Consider the following 19,669-nt stretch of genomic DNA (forward strand, 5'->3'; position numbering starts at 1 on the left):
GGACACGTGACATCCCACTATCTAAAGAGAGAAAAATACCTAGAGAGCCCAAGATTACCATTGCTATAAAGGTCATTCAAGACATTTATCAAGACACTAACAAAGAGGGAGCCAAAGGATCATCCTTGCTTGAGTAAGAGAGTCCAGGATTCCCATTCCCATGGACAGGCAAATTCCAGGAGTTTCTCTCAGCATCCAAGAAACCATCTTTAATCCTTTGCTGATCACTTACCTCATAGGATTGAGGTTTGCTCTGGTAAGCACAATATACTTACTTTATACCAGGATATACATTTAGCCTCTGCTTGTATTACCTTGCAGTACTACACGATGTTCTTGTTTTTTTCTCTTTGTATCCATGTACCTATGAGAACATGGGACATCCAAGCTTCTGAAAGAAGAAGAAATTTACAGAGAGTCCAGGATTGTCATTACACGAAAAAGTGCCTTCGAAAATACTAGTTCTCCAACAAATACCATAGAGAGAACCAGAGGATCATTCTTGCCTTCGTGAGAGAGTCCAGGATTTCCATTTCTACGGATCAACAGACCCTAGGAGATCACCAAGGGAGCATACAGTTTCCCAGAGATCATCTATACCCCGCCGCTGATCACTTACCTCATAGGAATGAGGTTGGCTCTGGTAATCGCTATAACTTACCCTATACCAGAAATCCGCTGGAAAAGAAAAAACTTGTACCACCACATTGTTTTTGAACATTTTTATGTATATACCATACAGTAAACTATCATTATAGTATTCATAATTGTACAGCGGTGCGCCTTACTTACTACTGAGAATTTCTCTTTCGACTCATATATATATATATATATATATATATATATAAATTCATATTATCAAAATCACACAAAAAAGTTGTTTAACTTCTATACAATGATTCAAATAATATACATTATACATGAAAATGCATGTAATTTAAACATTGTATAGAAATGTATCAACATAGCTTCTATAGTTATAATAGGAAGGTTTTTTTTTTGTCTTTATAAGTCAGGTATAATGAAGACATGTAGGCATTTAGTGGGAATTAGTTGGGCGTTCAAGGGAAGTAACCTGCATTTTGATTGGGATACATCACCAGTAAAGCTATATATTCCAATCTGTGAAGTGCAGGTTACCTGTGGGTTTCAGCCATGTTTGTCTCGATATCTTTTCAGTGGTGAAACTTTGCAGTGTGAGGTAGGTAGTGTAGGTTTAGTTACAGTTAGGTTACACAGACATTGTTTAAAGTGCTCCTGCACAGAAACCGTTTTTGGTTTCAGTGAACGCACTGTCTGTGCTGTCTAGGAATACTTCAAATGCGGCCCCGCCGCCCACTAAACAAGTGGTGATGTCTGCAGACTTTTGCAGAAGGCGCGATCCCTGTTATATTCTATAGGAGACACATTTGCGAGTCGGCTCCTTTTATTCAAATATATCGACAGAACGGCAAACCCAAGCAGGGTCGGTCGGTCTGTCAATGTTTTAAATATCGGGGCCACAAAGAGAGCAAGAGAATGAGGAATAACAAGACAAAGAGATTCAGAGCAGCAAAGAAACAATTAAAAGAAAAGAAAAAAGGCCAAAATATTTAAAGGGGCATAAAAGTGATATGCATGCATTTCTTTCTAGTTACTTGGAGAACTGCAATACAAAAAAAACCTTTAAAAATATATGTTTCATTCATGCATACTTTAAATTAAACTTGCCCTTATAAATATGGTGTGGGCGCTACAGCCAGTCAGGGGTTGTACTGCTGCTGTACTGTTTTTATCAGTGGGTTGCCTTGGAGAAACCACGGCCAGTGTCCTGGGGCAGTCTGAAGATTTCAAGAAAAGGTTAACCAAAAATTGGCCGGCTCCAAAGCTTTCATTCCTGCTTTTTCAAATAAATATATCAAAAAGAACAAAGAAAATTTAATAATAGGTGTAAATTAGAAAGTTGCTTAAAATTTCACAATCATGAAAGAAAATATTTGGGTTTACTATCCCTTTAAGTTAACCTTTCATGATTCAGACATAGCATGCAGTTTTAAGACACTTTCCATTTTACTTTCATTATCAAATTTTACACAGTCTTTTTATATTCACACCTTTTGGAGAACAGATACTACTGAGCATGTGCAAAAACTCACAGGGTATACATATACAGTACTAGTCTGTGATTGGCTGATGTCTGTCACATGATACAGGGAGCTGAAAAATGGAAGAAAAAATATATTTTTCACTAAAAAATGTATTGCTTATTTTAAATTCAGAGTAGGGGGGCAATTTATCATAGTGCGAGCGGACATGATCCACTGTAGCATACGCTGCCGGCATTTATCATTGCATAAACATTTCTCGTGAAATGCTTGTGCAATGCTGTCCTCTGCACATTCGCTGCCAATCGGCCGCTAGCAGTGGGTGTCAATCAACGAGACCGCTGCTTCTTAATAGACATGTGCATGGCGAAAAAATTTGGTTTGGTTCGGATCGATTGAGATTTTTTCGAATTTCGGTTTGGATTGATTCGAATTCGGAAAAATTCGAATCAATTCGGTTTGGATTCATTTCGGATTTATTCGGATTTGAATAAATTCGGCTGGATTAGGTTCGATTCGGTTCGGAAATTCAGTTCGGAAATTCAGAATTTCAGTAAGTATTTGGTGGGATGTGCTGTATATTAGACTAGTATTATGTACTGTATATTAGGTGTAACCCCTAGCAGAGTGATATAACCGAATATACAGTACAATACTAGTGTAATCCATGGCCATTCGAATCTACAGAATAAATCCGAATAAATCTGAACTAATTCGGATTTATTTGGTAGATTCGGCACTATTTTAATTTGGAAATTCGAATCGATCCGAATCCCGAATTTACAAAATTCGGCCGAATTTCCGAATCGATCCGAAATGAATCGCAAATTTCTACTTCTTAAATACTGTTTCCGGCGAGCCTAAAGGCTTGCGTGGAAATAGGTGCATACAGGGCATGATAAATCGGCCCCTAGGTGTAATTGCATTGCCTTTTTTATGCACTTGTTAATTATGCAATTCTACTGCATTAAGTAATCGTTTAAAGGGCTAGTAAACATAGAAAATAATGTTATATAATTCTGCACATAGTGCAGAATTATATAACATTATATTAGTGCTAGCTTTATAGAACCTAATATTGCCGGTGAACTTTTATTAAAAAAGAGTGTTTTCCAGGCCCGCTCTCTGTGCCCGACTGCCGCAATTACACTCAGTGCAACATGCTCCTGCTCTGTCTGACAGTGGGAGCTAGCTGCACTGAGTGTAATGGCGGCGGTCGGGCCGGGCTGTGACTAGACAGCTGGTCAGATGCGCTCAGTGTAAAAATCAGACCCACTCAGTAGAGCATAGAGGGCTGGTCTGGAAAATACTCTTTTTTAATAAAAGTTCACCGGCAATATTAGGTTCTATAAAACTAGCACTAATATAATGTTATATAATTCTGCACTATGTGCAGAATTGTATAACATTATTTTCTAGGTTTACTGGCCCTTTAAACATTATCAATTCAAACTTTGTTTTGTCTCCTTTGAATAAAATTATCAGTATGACCTACCTATGCTCCATCTGCAGAGGAAGTATTCATGTATTTACAATGTTCATGTGTGTAATATATGTATGCACCTGTAATGTGCTACTTGCAACTGATACTGAACACCTGTCACTGCTGCTTGCATTAAACTAATAGATCACCTTATATGGCATTACTAACCTACTGACAATACAAAGCAAAACGACTATGCATAATATCTGCATGGCTCATTGAATATTTATAAACAACTCCCAGCAGTAACATCGGAACACATTAGACATAATGTACAGAAGAGCCAGATTTTTCAACAAAATGCTACTAAAAGCAAAACTGGTATTTGTCCAAAATTACTTGTTGGAAGATGTCATTTGAAGCTCTTGAAACTTAGGAGGCATAGGAATATAATGATATATACCATGTAGCTATATTTAAAGTCAATGAGGTATTCTATTATAAGCTTGATTTAAAAAACAATTAATTAGGATTAATGATATCTATGTTTAGTATATGAGTTCCTGAAGTGAGGAAATGAGAATTCTCTACAGAAAAAAAAAGAATGAATACTTTGCTTTTAGATAACATTTGTTTCAGAGCAAGGTCTGAGACCTATACTGTGCTTTTTATACTGTGCATACAGACTGTTGAATAATTTAATGTTTCTAACATTGGGTTGGAATAACGAATTTGGCTTTACGTTAACACATCTTGAATGTTCAGCTAAGATTACTATAACATAGGGATGGGCGAATGTTTTGCAAAATTCGAAAAACGGCACGAATTTTAACACATTCGTTTGTTCGAATCGAATTTCAAATGTTTACATAACATTCTAACATTCGATTTTCGAATGTTCGGTTTCGAATTTTACGATTACATTCGAAAATATTATTTTCGAAAAATTCGAATTTAGATTGTAATAGTATTTCTAATGCTTTCTCTTTAAATGTAATATTCGAATTATGCAATATTCGAATTCGAAAAATTCAAATTTAGATTGTAATACGATTTCTAATGCTTTTTCTTTAAATGTAATATTCGAATTATGCAATACGTGTATTCGAATTCGAAAAATTTGAATTTAGATTGCTATAGTATTTCTAATGCTTTTTCTTTAAATGTAATATTCGAATTATGCAATATTCGAATTCGAATTTATATTTTTAAGAATATTCGTTCTTATCGACATTCGGATTTAGAATTTGAATTTCGGTAATAATATTCGTTCTACATTCGAAATTCGAAAATTTACACATTCGCCCATCCCTACTATTACATATGCTGTGCATGTGTGTGCACTATTTCTGTATGATATAGGATATTCATTATCAATAAATCAATCACAAGTTACAGATTTATTGTTTCTCTACGTTGCAGAATGCTAAAGAAATATTTTTGTGTATGTATAGATGATAGATAGATGGATAGATAAATACATAGATTGATAGATAGAAGATAGATATATAGATGATAGACAGACAGAGGTTAAATAGATACTTATCTAATAAAATAATAATAACATACTGAAATGAAAACTGAAAAAGGGAAATAGAATATTATCATATCAGATAAAAAATAACTATTTAAAGCTTTACACTTCCTTTTACATTTCCCTGGGCTGCCTGGTATTAATCATGTACACATACTATTTAGAATAACTAATCACAAAAATATTCAGAGAGAAAAATTGAGATTTTTACACTTTCATCTTGTATTTTATATGTATAATTGGATAGCATTTTTCTTTTAGTCATCTCAAAAAAGAAAATAATAAAATGCATCACAGTTTTTGTTTCTTTAAAAATTGGATTTTCATTTACAGAATAAATACCTCTTTTCTTGAATTGTGACTTCTGTCTGTCCAACAATATCACTTTGCAAGTTGTCTGTATCAGTCAATCAGCAAGAATTTAGTACAACACCAAGTCACACCTTTTACTTAAACTTATTTTAAAAGAAATATATATAAATATATTATTTTTTCATTATTTAAAATGTTGTCTACACAGCCCATTTTGTAAATTGTAAACTTTCCCTTACAGGCAATTTTAAACTAAAGTAATTGTTTCCTACTTGTTGTAGCAAACTCAAATTCCTGTATTATTCTGTGGCACCTATTATAAAATTGTAGACAGATTCAATGCACTTTAGTGAATGCTTGACAAATAATAAAATTACATTGGGATATGATTCTCTGCGGCTGATTTATCAAAGAGTCAATCTAGGCACATTCGCTGGAGTCATATTGAAACATTTTCTGCATGTTCATTGTTTACTGTCTGTGATGACAAACAGCATAGAACAAAACCTTTTCAGACTCTCATTGATTTCTATGGCATTCACGGCCTCAGAGGTAGCGGTTTGAAGGATAGGTACACTGCGTCGGAATAGATAAATTGGTGAGAGGGTCAAATAGAGTCGAATGTGAAGGCGGATCATCACTAACACGCTTGAATAGAGTCAAATGTGAAGGCGTATGATCAGTATTACGCTCGAATAATGCAAGCAACGATTTGCATTGGATTGATCGCACGGGAGCGTATATTATGTCGAACATTTCATCATTGACGCTGTGTTAACTACAGCAGATCAACTTGGCGTCTAATTTGACGCGGACTTCCAGCGCATTCAAAGTTGAAGCTTTGATAAATCGACCCCTCTGACTCCAGAGAGAGTACTTTACAAAATACAGCATTTCCAGTTTTTCCAGTTATTATTACACCTTTTGTAATTTGTTTTTATGTATGCGGTTCACCTAGCTTAGCATACACAAGTAGGCAGACTTCACATGCCAAAAAAGCTGTGACAAAAGGGAAATTTAAAAAAGAAATGTAGTTAATCCTTCTACATTTTTTTTTTTTTACTAATGTCTGAATTGCCTCCCTGCAATATGGATTTTTTTTTTCTTTTTTTAAGTTATGTCATTGTCATCATCTGTACAGAAAATATAAAAAATAACACAAGGGAGAGAGCAGACATCTTGATCAAATTAGTCTTTGAAATTTATTAAAGCACATTTAAAACACTGATACAAAATAGACATTTATAAAGTTAGAACCATCTACAAACATATAAAATCTATGGTTGAACAGAAGCATTTGCAGTGCTAAGTAGTTATCGACAAGGCATTTCAAGTTTCCCCAACAGATACAACAAATCCTTCCTTAGCAAGGATCTTTGAAGTTATCTGAAAAAAATACTTAGAAAATGGGTGAGTAAAATTAATGGTATAAGTCTGTATACTAAAGATAGGGTAGATATTTCCATATAGGAAAGTGAAAGAGTTACACAGTACAGAACGGTATCCAAAACATCACAAAGTCTGTATCATCTGTCAGCATCTGCACCTTGGTAGCTTGAGGTTGCAAGATAAGCAGTTAGCTAACAACAGATAACATGAAGTCTAGAAGGGAAGAGGACAAACATAGCTTAGGTCACGTATGACCTCACACTACCTCCTCATCTATAGCTGCACAGGGCCAGTAGAGGTTGAGGATGGGAGCAATCATTAGAAAGCACATAATCCAAGCACAAGTATTTATCATTTTGGACACTGTGGGTCTTTTGTGCTGCTCAGCCTTTGAAAGACGAACCATAGCAATATATGTGTCCACACGGAGCAACTTCATATTATCCACACCAAGGACAGTGCGACACATCCCTGAGCCAAATGGCCAGTGCTGCCGAGCTGCCAACACTGCAAGGAAGGGGACACGTGGCATGAAATGTTCATCAGCAATAGGCAACTTCCCAAATGACGGTGGCTTTCTCTGTTTAGCAAATCACAAATGAACCATTTCATAGCAATGCAATAGAGAAAAAGTGGTTGTACTCTAGATATATATATATATAAAAAAAAATCTAAGACCAAGAAATATGAATGTCAAAGAATAGGAAGGGAAGTAGAAGCTGTGCTAGATGCAGATCAGCTACTTGTTGATTTACCTTTAAAGGGACAGTGAACTGTAATATGTTCTACTCTTTAGTTTGTGCTCAATGATCTATTTGACCTGTTGGACTTTACTCATTTGTTTACAGGTATCCCCTTTAAATTTAGTTTGGCAATTGTAATATATGCTTTTGCCTGTGGCATCCCAGTGTAAGAGAGATAAGTAATTAAATGTTCATTTTCAATTGTTCTCTGTAAGTATTGAACTTTTGTATAAAGACAGAGATAAGATAAGAGAGCATGTGTGTGTATAGAAAGTAACAATATGTAACTGGAAACCCATTAAAGAATCACTAAACACAGTAGAATGCCATTTTCCTTACATGCATAATAAAAACACAATGCAAAAGTAGTAGATTTCTTTCAGACAAATTTTAGTTAGTTCTACTTTTCCTCCCACTGCATTATGTTATATACCTATATGCTGTGAATTTTGCACATGCTCAGTAGGTACTGGTGACTTTAGAAAGTGCGCATATAAAAAGATTATGCACATTTAAATAATGGAAGTGAATCATGAAAGTTTAATTTTGAATTAAGTGTACCTTTAAGGGCAAACCGATTTTTCAGTACGCTGTCCCTTTAACTCATTGTCCGTCTGTATGAAGTGAATGGAGCCCCTTGTATTTACTCTAGGCACGTATCATGTTTTGATGGGCATTTTCCATTATTACTTGTGTAAGTTGTGTCATTTAGCTGTGCTCAGTTGTGACTAATGCATTGAATTAAGTAAACTTCCAATGAGATCACTTTGGCAAGCTCACAGCAAGCACCAGTCGTGTCCTAGCTGGAGACAACAAGACCTTTCTGCAGGTGATGATATTATTTAGGTTTAAACAGCCTTTACCTAGAAATCTGCAGCACATCTTTCATCATAAAGCACAAGAACAGCTACAAAGCATAAACTGCTGCTGACAGCTAGAGCAGTATTTGTCATGGTCAAGATGCCATCTGTGACAGATATCTGCAGATATGGGTTACATGAGCAGTATGTGGTGGGTACCTGGATCCTGGAATAAATATGGTTGCAGAGTTGTAACTAACTAATTAATATATATATACACACACACATATACACACACTACTACCCAAACTCCACTAATGGGTAAAATGAAATCCCTCTCCAGATATTAATCCATCAATGCCCCAATCAGATATAAAGAAATACATGTGGAATTATATAAATAAAGCTTTCTGCGCATAATCTATTTATTTAGTATGTGACATATGCAGTCACATCAAACACAATGGACTCGGTTTATCAAGCTACGTATGCGACTTTGGCGAGCCTTTCATCCACTGCTTCCTAACCTATACGCCAGCTCTTATAAAATTACAACTTTGGTGATTGACAGCCCCTGCTCACATGCAAGCGTGTGGGGCATTGCACAAGCATCCGCATGTGCAATGTTAAATTCAGGCAGCATATAGCTACCCACTGGCCACAATCGATTCCGGGTGGACAGGTTTGTGGTAGTTATTCAATGGGGACCAATATTTTAACCCTTAATGCCCCTCCCCATAATTTAGTTTTTATACAGGTGCATGGTACACACATAATTAAATACCTCTCTTTATAGCAAAACCTCCAAACACTATATACAAAAATATCTTTGGAATTATTTGTATATACTGATCCCATAAAGCCTATAGATACTGAATACTGCTCACACACGAACACACACACATATATATTAGACTTGTGCATTAGTTTAGGAATGAAAGCAATTTTGTTATGAAAAAGGGATATTCAGTTTGTTTTAACTAAATGAATATCTAAAAGAATGCACAGGGAAAATTGACAAAAACAAATGGATAGTTTGTTTTCTTAAAAGATGCTAAAACATTAGCGCAGGCTGGGAGCCGAGCGTGCTAAGCCTCCCGTTAGAGCGGGCCGGGACCAGAGTGAAGAGGAGCGGGCTAGAGCACTCTTTGGTGCTTATAGGTAAGTATTTTAGGTACAGGTCAATTTTTTCACCTGTTTTTTTTTCACATTTACATTATTTTAACTACCGAATAGTGAAGCCAACGAATATTCTGAGAAACAAATTTCTCTAAATATTCGTTACAAAAATTTCAGACGAACCAACATTTTTTTGGCTGCACATCTCTAATATATACGATATATATATATATATATAAAAAAAAAAATTATATATATATATATATACAGCATATATATTAGTTTATTGTATATAACCTATTTTATTGTGGTCATATTCATATAGTACTTATTTCCTTTTTTTTTGTATTCAGAGATGTATGTGAATCATTATAAATCATGATGAAAATCATATTAAAAAAAAACCTGAATCTATTGTCAATAACATTTATATATAAATGGAGAAACACACAGAAACTCAAATATATCTATACAGTATGTATACATACACACCTATATGTGTGTTTGTATGCATATGTATGTGTTGTATTATAGATAATTTTACCTATAATCTACGTAAATATTTATCTCTAATATAAAAAAATATGTGTATTTTAGATTAAAGGCTAAATTACAAGTGGAGCGGTATTTTTTGTTTTCGCTATAGCGAAAACTCCTCTAGGTTGTTCATTTTTGCGCATATTGGCTTGAGCTGGTATTAGAAGTTCAAAATAAACTTTTTTTTCTCTAGTAGTAACCCAAATTTGCCAAAAATTTCAAAATTTGAATATTGCGATCGCGTTTTCGTATTCCCCTATATAAGTCAATGGATAAAAAAAAGTTGAAAAAAACACCCGATTCTCGCGCAAAGACTATGACATATTCTCATTAGGGCAAACCCGGAATGCAATTATGAATATTTTTTTTATATTCCAATATTCTTTACATAACGGAATATATTTTCTATTTATTCATAAATACATATTTCTACATACAGTATATATCTGATGGTTTTTAAAACAAATATATATGTATGCCTATATAGATTAATATATATAGGTATAGATATTTACAGATATATGTAGGAATATCTATTTAAAAATTCAAAGAACATATATTGCCCTATATGCAGAACATTGGAATGTGAAATATTTACAGTAAATACATAGAATATTGCATAAATAGGTTTTTACATGTTTTCATCTACTTAATGGCAAAAGGCTCTAATGCACTTTATATATATATATATATATATATATATTTATATGTCTAAAAATGTGTACATATATATTTATGTGTTTATATGTGTGTATATGACTGTAAATACATATATACACATATAAATACACCAAAATATATGCACACATAAATAGACATACATACACAAACATATAAATCTTTAGACATGTATATGTATGTATCGCTATGTTAAAACCCTTCTGCAGCTTTTTTTTTTCTCTGACACCCGAGATTTTATATCTTTGATCCCTTATAACTTTTGTGTGCAATATTTTTTGTGAATATTTTTTATTAAACAGTGTTAATGTAACTGTACATTGTAATGTATTTTTTAAGTGTTTTTTGCAACTTTTTTATTTCGCTAAACAGTTAACCACAGCTCTGTGATCATGGTAAGGATTCTCGTGTAAATCAAAATTGCTTAGCGAAATCATAATTTCGCTCAACTTGTAATATCAGTACAATGGAAAGGCGGTGCAAACGCTCGCAAAAACCCTCGCAAAATTGTTTGTGCGCCACTGGTATTCTAGCCCTTACTGTTTACATATATGGGTGTAACTCTATGTTTATGTGTATCTACGTAATAAATAAATTGTATATGTAGCACACGTTTTTACCTTTATATTACATACTGAATAGATGTGTTTATTTAGCATATAAAGTGCTAAAATGTTTACATTTTCCACTATCTGACTTTTAGCAAAAAAGGCTTATGTGTAAATAAATTATTCCTTCTAAATTTACAGGATAAATAAATATGCCCCTTGCAAGAGTTTTTTTTTTTTTAATGACACATTCAAAGTGGAATATTTATCAAAAGGTGTAGAATACCAGTAAATTTTCCCACATATTATATTTCTGTAGAAGTAGTAAAATAGTCTTTGGACTTGAAAACAGGAAATTGAAATGAGGAAACCAAGTAGTCTATTGATAGCAGTTTCCCACAGGCAGCACAATTTAAAATGTTTGTTTATAGAAGGGAAAGTGAGGTACTCTGCCAAAATATAAGGCTTAGATTTGCTCTCACATTTCCTCTGGACCACTTGGTATAATCTTGCATATATACTAAGAGCTAAACACTGGAGCAAAAAGCTTTCTTTTTTGCCCTCTAATATTTTTAAGGACAAAGCAGTTTGTAACCTAATAATAAAATGCTCTAATTTAATAGCACATTTTATTTTTAAACAAATTGTCACTTCTAATATATATAGCCCCTGAAAAATGGTTAAAAATATAAAGTTGTCTTTCCAGACTCAATGCATTGACACTCTTAAGCAGAACACTGCAAGTGTCAGCACTACGGAAGCTTGCAGCGCTATACAAATAAAAAATAAATTATAATAATAAAGCGAACCAATCATCAAAGATGTTTGCACCCAGCTCACCAATCACTGAGAATCGCTAGGGAACAGGTGCACAATGCACATTAGATGTGAGACTAGGTGTTTAACACTTTAGCAGAGGTTACTAACATTAGAAAAGAAGATATGAATGTTCTTCAAATGTGCATTGCACTTTATGTGTCTTTAAATACTCCCTCAGGGGTAAACTGAATTAATGACTTTTTCAGTAGTGAGAGAAAATTTACATTTTATGCTACAAAGCATATTATCCATATTGTGGAGAGATTCTATACACTGCACTGTGGTTAATAGACTCAGAGTAAAAAATAATATTGGAATGAAAATAGATTTCTTTCTCATAAGGGAAAGCAAAAACATTTTAGTGAAAATATCCATTTGAAATACATAAAAAATATAACTAGGAATATATAGGTCTATTACTGTTAATTATTTAGATTTCTGACTAAAATTCTTTATCTCTGTCTCTTACCTTCATCCATAGCAGGATTTGGTTTCATGTATAACAGCATTTTAAAATCAGTTTAATTATTCTATTTTTTCCCCTGTCTTTTTTTTCTTGCTTGTTGATACTTTGCAACATGAGATGCAACTTCCACAATCAACTCTATTACAGAAACAAATTAAAATAACAAAATGGTGAGCATTAGACATCTTGATCAAACTAGTCTTTGCAATTTATTAAACACACTTGATTCCACCACTAATACAAATAAAACAATCATAAAGTCAGGACGGTTTCACATACATGTAAACTTGTGGCTGAACAGTAGCAGGTGTGGTTAGCAGCAGTGATAGGAAAGGCATTTCAAGTTTACTATAAGGTAGTAGTCCTTGTGATTGTCCCATGTTTATAGCATGGATCAGATTGAAGAGGGTCTTGTTGGAAGTCCAATGGATGGTTATTACAAACCCTGCTTTTTAGGGCTGTAGCGTAATAATCAACTGGTTCATCATTACCATTCTCAATCCATCGAAAACAAACAATCCTCTGGAAGGACCTTTTAAAGTTATCTGAGAAAAATCCATAAAGAATGGGGTTAGCACAGCTATTGGCATAACTTAGGATAAGGGAGACATGGTTGATAGTGTCATCCATCTCCTGAAGGAAGAGGTTGAGGAGCTGAACAATATAGAAAGGCATCCAACAGATGACAAAGACTGTAACAACCATCAGGACCATACGAGTAATTTTCTTTTCAGATTTCTTTCGCTGTTGCCAGCCTGCCTTCAGAGCTACAGCTCTCATTTTTACAATGATGAGGACGTAACATAGGCATATAGCTATTACAGGTAAAAAGAAACCTAGCAGAAAAGTGTATATGACAAACACAGCTGACCATGATTTTTGGGGCCACATAAGATTGCATACTACCACTCCATTTGAAGAGGGCATAGTATCTGCAAATATGAGGATGGGAGAAATAACCAGCAAAGACACAATCCAAACACAAATATTTATCATTTTGGCCACTGTGGGTCTTCTGTACCTTGCAGCTCTCAGAGGATGAACTACAGCAACATATCTGTCCACACTGAGCACCGTCAGACAGAATACACTGGTGAACATGTTGATGCCATCCACACTAAGGACAGTGCGACACATACCTGAGCCAAATGGCCAGTGACGCAGAGCTGCAGACGCTGCAAGGAAAGGGACACTCAGCATGAAAAGCTCATCAGCAATAGCCAAGTTCAAGATGTAAATGTTGGTGGCTGTCTTCATTTTGGCATATCTCAAGATCACAAAAATCACCATGGAGTTCCCAATTAGCCCAATTATGCACACAATGGCATAAATGAACTGAATCACTATCATACTCACATCCTTTTCATTCTCCAATGAGGCATTTGTGTTGTTAGCATTTTTATGGTTGCTAAACATATTGATAGGGTACTGAGTCTCAGATATCTCTCTGGACTGGTTCCATGAGCTTAGCAGGATTTTGGCTTCTACCTGTACCAGGAGATCAGGAGATGTGGTCATTGTAACTGTCCCATAGGAATGCAATGAAAAAAAAAAGCTGTGGTTGTATCGGAGATCCTCAGCTTAATATGGATCTGAGAGCAACTGAGAAGAGAATGAGAGAGGAGGGAGGGAAGAGGGAGATGTGATAGATGATGCAGTGCAGCTGCTTGCTGTATGTGCTCTTTAATACTGATTCTTCTGTATAAACGTCAGCCACTTGCATTAGCTCCAGACAAGCATTATCTCTCCCTGGGCTTTTATTTTCAGTGGTTTCTTATGTGACTTGTATTATTTAGCTGTGTCCAATTGGTGATTTATCTATTGGATTCAGGCAGTCACCTTCCAATGGGATCTATGAATCTGACAGAGGGCACCAGTTATGTCTCCTAGCTGGAGATTACTAGTGTTTTACAGGTTAGGATATTTTAGTTAGAACAGCCTTTAGCCTGCAGTCTGAAGCATGAATTTCCACACAGCATAAAAACAGCTTTGTATTCTCTTCCTAGAAAAGTAACTGCAGCAGTGCACGTGCCATGCAGAAGTGTGCTACCTGTAGATGTGGGTTACAAATACTGTGAGCACTGGGCTCGCTATTATCACACAACCTCTGCTATAAATGTCCAAGAAGAGATGTAAATCTGTAAAGATCTTTGCAAGTAGCTATAGCTAGAATCACACCTCATCTAATCCCTGTCAAAGCTCAGTGCACAGAGATCTCAAAAGAAAATGTTAAATTGCAACTCTTTCCAGATATTATTAACCCCTCAATGCCTCAACACATAGGTCATATAAATAAATATACACATGCAAGAACATCTTTTTAACATGTTTAATATTTGTAGAATATGCAACTTTATTTTTGTCTATCTATACTTTAGTTTCTCTCTATATATCACACACACACACACATATGCATATTTATATTTAGAGATTTATTTATATATATTTTTTAAAAAAACAAAAAGAAATAAAAACTTACAAATTACAGAAAATCTTCAATATGGAAATTATTCAATTTCTTCTTTATGTAACATAGTATGTTCAAGACAAGGAGCTACTTAACACATATCAAGAACACATAGACTCACACACACGTACACAGTATATGGTATATGAAATATAATGCTTATGTAGTGTAGATGCTTTTCATTTGTTTCTGCAGATATTTGTGTATTGGATATGTGTGTGTGATAATCTGAATCCATATGTGTGCATGTGTCTGTGTGTGTTGTGTGAGCATGCGCACCCGTGTGTGTCTGTGAATGTGTGTGTGTTGTGTATGGTGTGTCTGTATATGTGGTGTAGGTGTCTGTGTTTCTGTGTGTGTATGTGTGTGTCTGTATATGTGGTGTGTGTGTCTGTGTTTCTGTGTGTGTGTGTGTGTGTCTGTATATGTGGTGTAGGTGTCTGTGTTTCTGTGTGTGTATGTGTGTGTCTGTATATGTGGTGTAGGTGTCTGTGTTTCTGTGTGTGTATGTGTGTGTCTGTATATGTGGTGTAGGTGTTTGTGATTCTATGTGTGTATCTGTGTGTCTGTATATGTGGTGTGTGTGTTTGTGTTTCTGTGTGTGTGTGTGTGTGTGTGTATGTGTGTGTCTGTATATGTGGTGTAGGTGTCTGTGTTTCTGTGTGTGTGTGTGTGTGTGTGTGTATGTGTGTGTCTGTATATGTGGTGTGTGTGTCTGTGTTTCTGTGTGTGTGTGATTGGTTGCTGCAAAAATATATCTCTAAAATTGACTTATCAATGTATTCAGCTAGCTCCCTGTGTATTGCGTCTCATTTAATAAAGGATACCAAAAGAATGAAGCAAATTAGATAAGAGAAGTAAATTGGTTGTTTAAAACGGTATTATCCATCTGAATCATGAAAGAATAATTTTGGGTTTTATGTCCCTTTTATTTGCAACTAAATTAAATATAAATATAAATATCATGTAGGAGACAGATATTTATAATGCGGCCGTCAACTTTCAATGTCAAGTGTAGTATATGCAGTATAATGTGTTCTACACAAGAATAAGTGTCTTGCAGCCAAGTCTTCAACAGTAAAATGTAGCTATTATTTTAAATAGATATAAAATTATTTATCAGACCTGGTTGATGTCGATATGTACAGTGTACTGGATACAAATTACCTCCAACTCCCACTTGTGTCACCTGACAGATTTCGCCGATCACGTTACTGCAGGCTTTGAAACCAGAAGTAAAAGGGATACTGAACCCACATTTTTTCTTTCATGATTCAGATAGAGCATGCAATTTTAAGCAACTTTTTAATTTACTCCTACTATCAATTTTTCTTCGTTCTCTTGGTATCTTTATTTAAAAAAGCAGGAATGTAAGCTTATGAGCTGGCCTATCTTTGGTTCAGCACCTAGGTTGTTCTTGCTGATTGATGGTTAAATGGTATTCACCAATCAGCAAGTGCTATCCAGGGTCTGAACCAAAAATCTTCCGCTCCGTACACCGCCGCAACCTACGTTATCCCTATGTACCCCTAATCTGCTGCCCCTAACACCGCAGACCACTATATTATATTTATTAACCCCTAATCTGCCGCCCCCGCTATCGTTGACCCCTGCATATTATTATTAACCCCTAATCTGCCGCTCCGTACACCGCCGCAACCTACGTTATCCCTATGTACCCCTAATCTGCTGCCCCTAACACCGCCGACCCCTAAATTATATTTATTAACCCCTAATCTGCCGCCCCCAACGTCGCCTCCACCTACCTACAATAATTAACCCCTAATCTGCCGACCGGACCGCACCGCTACTCTAATAAATGTATTAACCCCTAAAGCTAAGTCTAACCCTAACACTTACACCCCCCTAAGTTAAATATAATTTAAATCTAACGAAATAAATTAACTCTTATTAAATAAATTATTCCTATTTAAAACTAAATACTTACCTGTAAAATAAATCCTAATATAGCTACAATATAAATTATAATTATATTGTAGCTATTTTAGGATTAATATTTATTTTACAGGCAACTTTGTATTTATTTTAACCATGTACAATAGCTATTAAATAGTTAATAACTATTTAATATCTACCTAGTTAAAATAATTACAAAATTACCTGTAAAATAAATCCTAACCTAAGTTACAATTAAACCTAACACTACACTATCAATAAATAAATTAAATAAACTACCTACAATTAGCTACAATTAAACCTAACACTACACTATCAATAAATTAATTAAATACAATACCTACAAATAAATACAATGAAATAAACTAACTAAAGTACAAAAAATAAAAAAGAACTAAGTTACAAAAAATAAAAAAATATTTACAAACATTAGAAAAATATTACAACAATTTTAAACTAATTACACCTACTCTAAGCCCCCTAATAAAATAACAAAGACCCCCAAAATAAAAAAATGCCCTACCCTATTCTAAAATTAAAATAGAAAAGCTCTTTTTACCTTACCAGCCCTGAAAAGGGCCCTTTGCGGGGCATGCCCCAAAGAATTCAGCTCTTTTGCCTGTAAAAAAAACCCATACAATACCCCCCCCAACATTACAAGCCACCACCCACATACCCCTAATCTAACCCAAACCCCCTTAAATAAACCTAACACTAAGCCCCTGAAGATCTCCCTACCTTGTCTTCACCACACCGGGTTCACCGATCGATCCAGAAGAGCCTCCGATGTCTTGATCCAAGCCCAAGCGGGGGGCTGAAGATGTCCATGATCCGGCTGAAGTCTTCATCCAAGCGGGAGCTGAAGAGGTCCATGATCCGACTGAAGTCTTCTATCAAGCGGCATATTCAATCTTCTTTCTTCCGGATCCATGTAGTTCATCCTGCCGACGCGGAACATCCATCTTCACCGACGACTTCCCGATGAATGACGGTTCCTTTAAGGGACGTCATCCAAGATGGCGTCCCTCGAATTTCGATTGGCTGATTGGCTCGGAATTAAGGTAGGAAAATTCTGATTGGCTGATGGAATCAGCCAATCAGATTCAAGTTCAATCCAATTGGCTGATCGGAACAGCCAATAGAATGCAAGCTCAATCTGATTGGCTGATTGGATCAGCCAATCGGATTGAACTTGAATCTGATTGGCTGATTCCATCAGCCAATCAGAATTTTCCTACCTTAATTCCTATTGGCTGATAGAATCCTATCAGCCAATCGGAATTCGAGGGACGCCATCTTGGATGACGTCCCTTAAAGGAACCGTCATTCATCGGGAAGTCGTCGGTGAAGATGGATGTTCCGCGTCGGCGGGATGAACTACATGGATCCGGAAGAAAGAAGATTGAAGATGCCGCTTGATAGAAGACTTCAGTCGGATCATGGACCTCTTCAGCTCCCGCTTGGATGAAGACTTCAGCCGGATCATGGACATCTTCAGCCCCCCGCTTGGGCTTGGATCAAGACATCGGAGGCTCTTCTGGATCGATCGGTGAACCCGGCGTGGTGAAGACAAGGTAGGGAGATCTTCAGGGGCTTAGTGTTAGGTTTATTTAAGGGGGGTTTGGGTTAGATTAGGGGTATGTGGGTGGTGGGTTGTAATGTTGGGGGGGGTACTGTATGTTTTTTTTTTACAGGCAAAAGAGCTGAATTCTTTGGGGCATGCCCCGCAAAGGGCCCTTTTCAGGGCTGGTAAGGTAAAAGAGCTTTTCTATTTTAATTTTATAATAGAGTAGGGCATTTTTTTATTTTGGGGGGCTTTGTTATTTTATTAGGGGTCTTAGAGTAGGTGTAATTAGTTTAAAATTGTTGTAATATTTTTCTAATGTTTGTAAATATTTTTTTATTTTTTGTAACTTAGTTCTTTTTTATTTTTTGTACTTTAGTTAGTTTATTTCATTGTATTTATTTGTAGGTATTGTATTTAATTAATTTATTGATAGTGCAGTGTTAGGTTTAATTGTAGATAATTGTAGGTAGTTTATTTAATTTATTTATTGATAGTGTAGTGTTAGGTTTAATTGTAACTTAGGTTAGGATTTATTTTACAGGTAATTTTGTAATTATTTTAACTAGGTAGCTATTAAATAGTTATTAACTATTTAATAGCTATTGTACCTGGTTAAAATAATTACAAAGTTGCCTGTAAAATAAATATTAATCCTAAAATAACTACAATATAATTATAATTTATATTGTAGCTATATTAGGTTTATTTTACAGGTAAGTATTTAGCTTTAAATAGGAATAATTTATTTAATAAGAGTTAATTTATTTTGTTAGATTTAAATTATATTTAAGTTAGGGGGGTGTTAGTGTTAGGGTTAGACTTAGCTTTAGGGGTTAATACATTTATTATAGTAGCGGTGTGGTCCGGTCGGCAGATTAGGGGTTAATAATTGTAGGTAGGTGGAGGCGACGTTGGGGGAGGCAGCTTAGGGGTTAATAAATATAATATAGGGGTCGGCTGTGTTAGGGGCAGCAGATTAGGGGTACATAGGTAAAATGTAGGTTGCGGCGGTGTACGGAGCGGCAGATTAGGGGTTAAAAAAAATATGCAGGTGTCAGCGATAGTGGGGGCGGCAGATTAGGGGTTAATAAATATTATGTAGGTGTCGGCGGTATTAGGGGCAGCAGATTAGGGGTACATAGGGATAACGTAAGTGTCGGCGGTGTGCGGTCGGCAGATTAGGGGTTAAAACATTTTAATAGAGTGGCGGCGATGTGGGTGGGCCTCGGTTTAGGGGTACATAGGTAGTTTATGGGTGTTAGTGTA

The 19,669-nt window shown here is 35.4% G+C and overlaps 1 protein-coding gene across 1 annotated transcript; it reads right to left on the bottom strand.

Annotated features, from left to right (window-relative positions):
* Positions 1-12,638: 12,638 nt before the first annotated feature.
* On the bottom strand, positions 12,639-14,043 carry SSTR4 (somatostatin receptor 4). Its single transcript, XM_053709339.1, has one exon. The coding sequence runs from the start codon at positions 13,968-13,970 to the stop codon at positions 12,801-12,803; it is 1,170 nt and encodes a 389-aa protein (XP_053565314.1). The 5' UTR covers positions 13,971-14,043; the 3' UTR covers positions 12,639-12,800.
* Positions 14,044-19,669: the final 5,626 nt, after the last annotated feature.

This window comes from Bombina bombina, chromosome 4 (assembly GCF_027579735.1).
Source record: "Bombina bombina isolate aBomBom1 chromosome 4, aBomBom1.pri, whole genome shotgun sequence".
Classification (NCBI taxonomy): domain Eukaryota; kingdom Metazoa; phylum Chordata; class Amphibia; order Anura; family Bombinatoridae; genus Bombina; species Bombina bombina.

What these genes read in the sequence shown, in the direction of transcription:
- SSTR4 (XM_053709339.1), bottom strand. Translation starts at nt 13,970, where the DNA reads ATGACCACATCTCCTGATCTCCTGGTACAGGTAGAAGCCAAAATCCTG.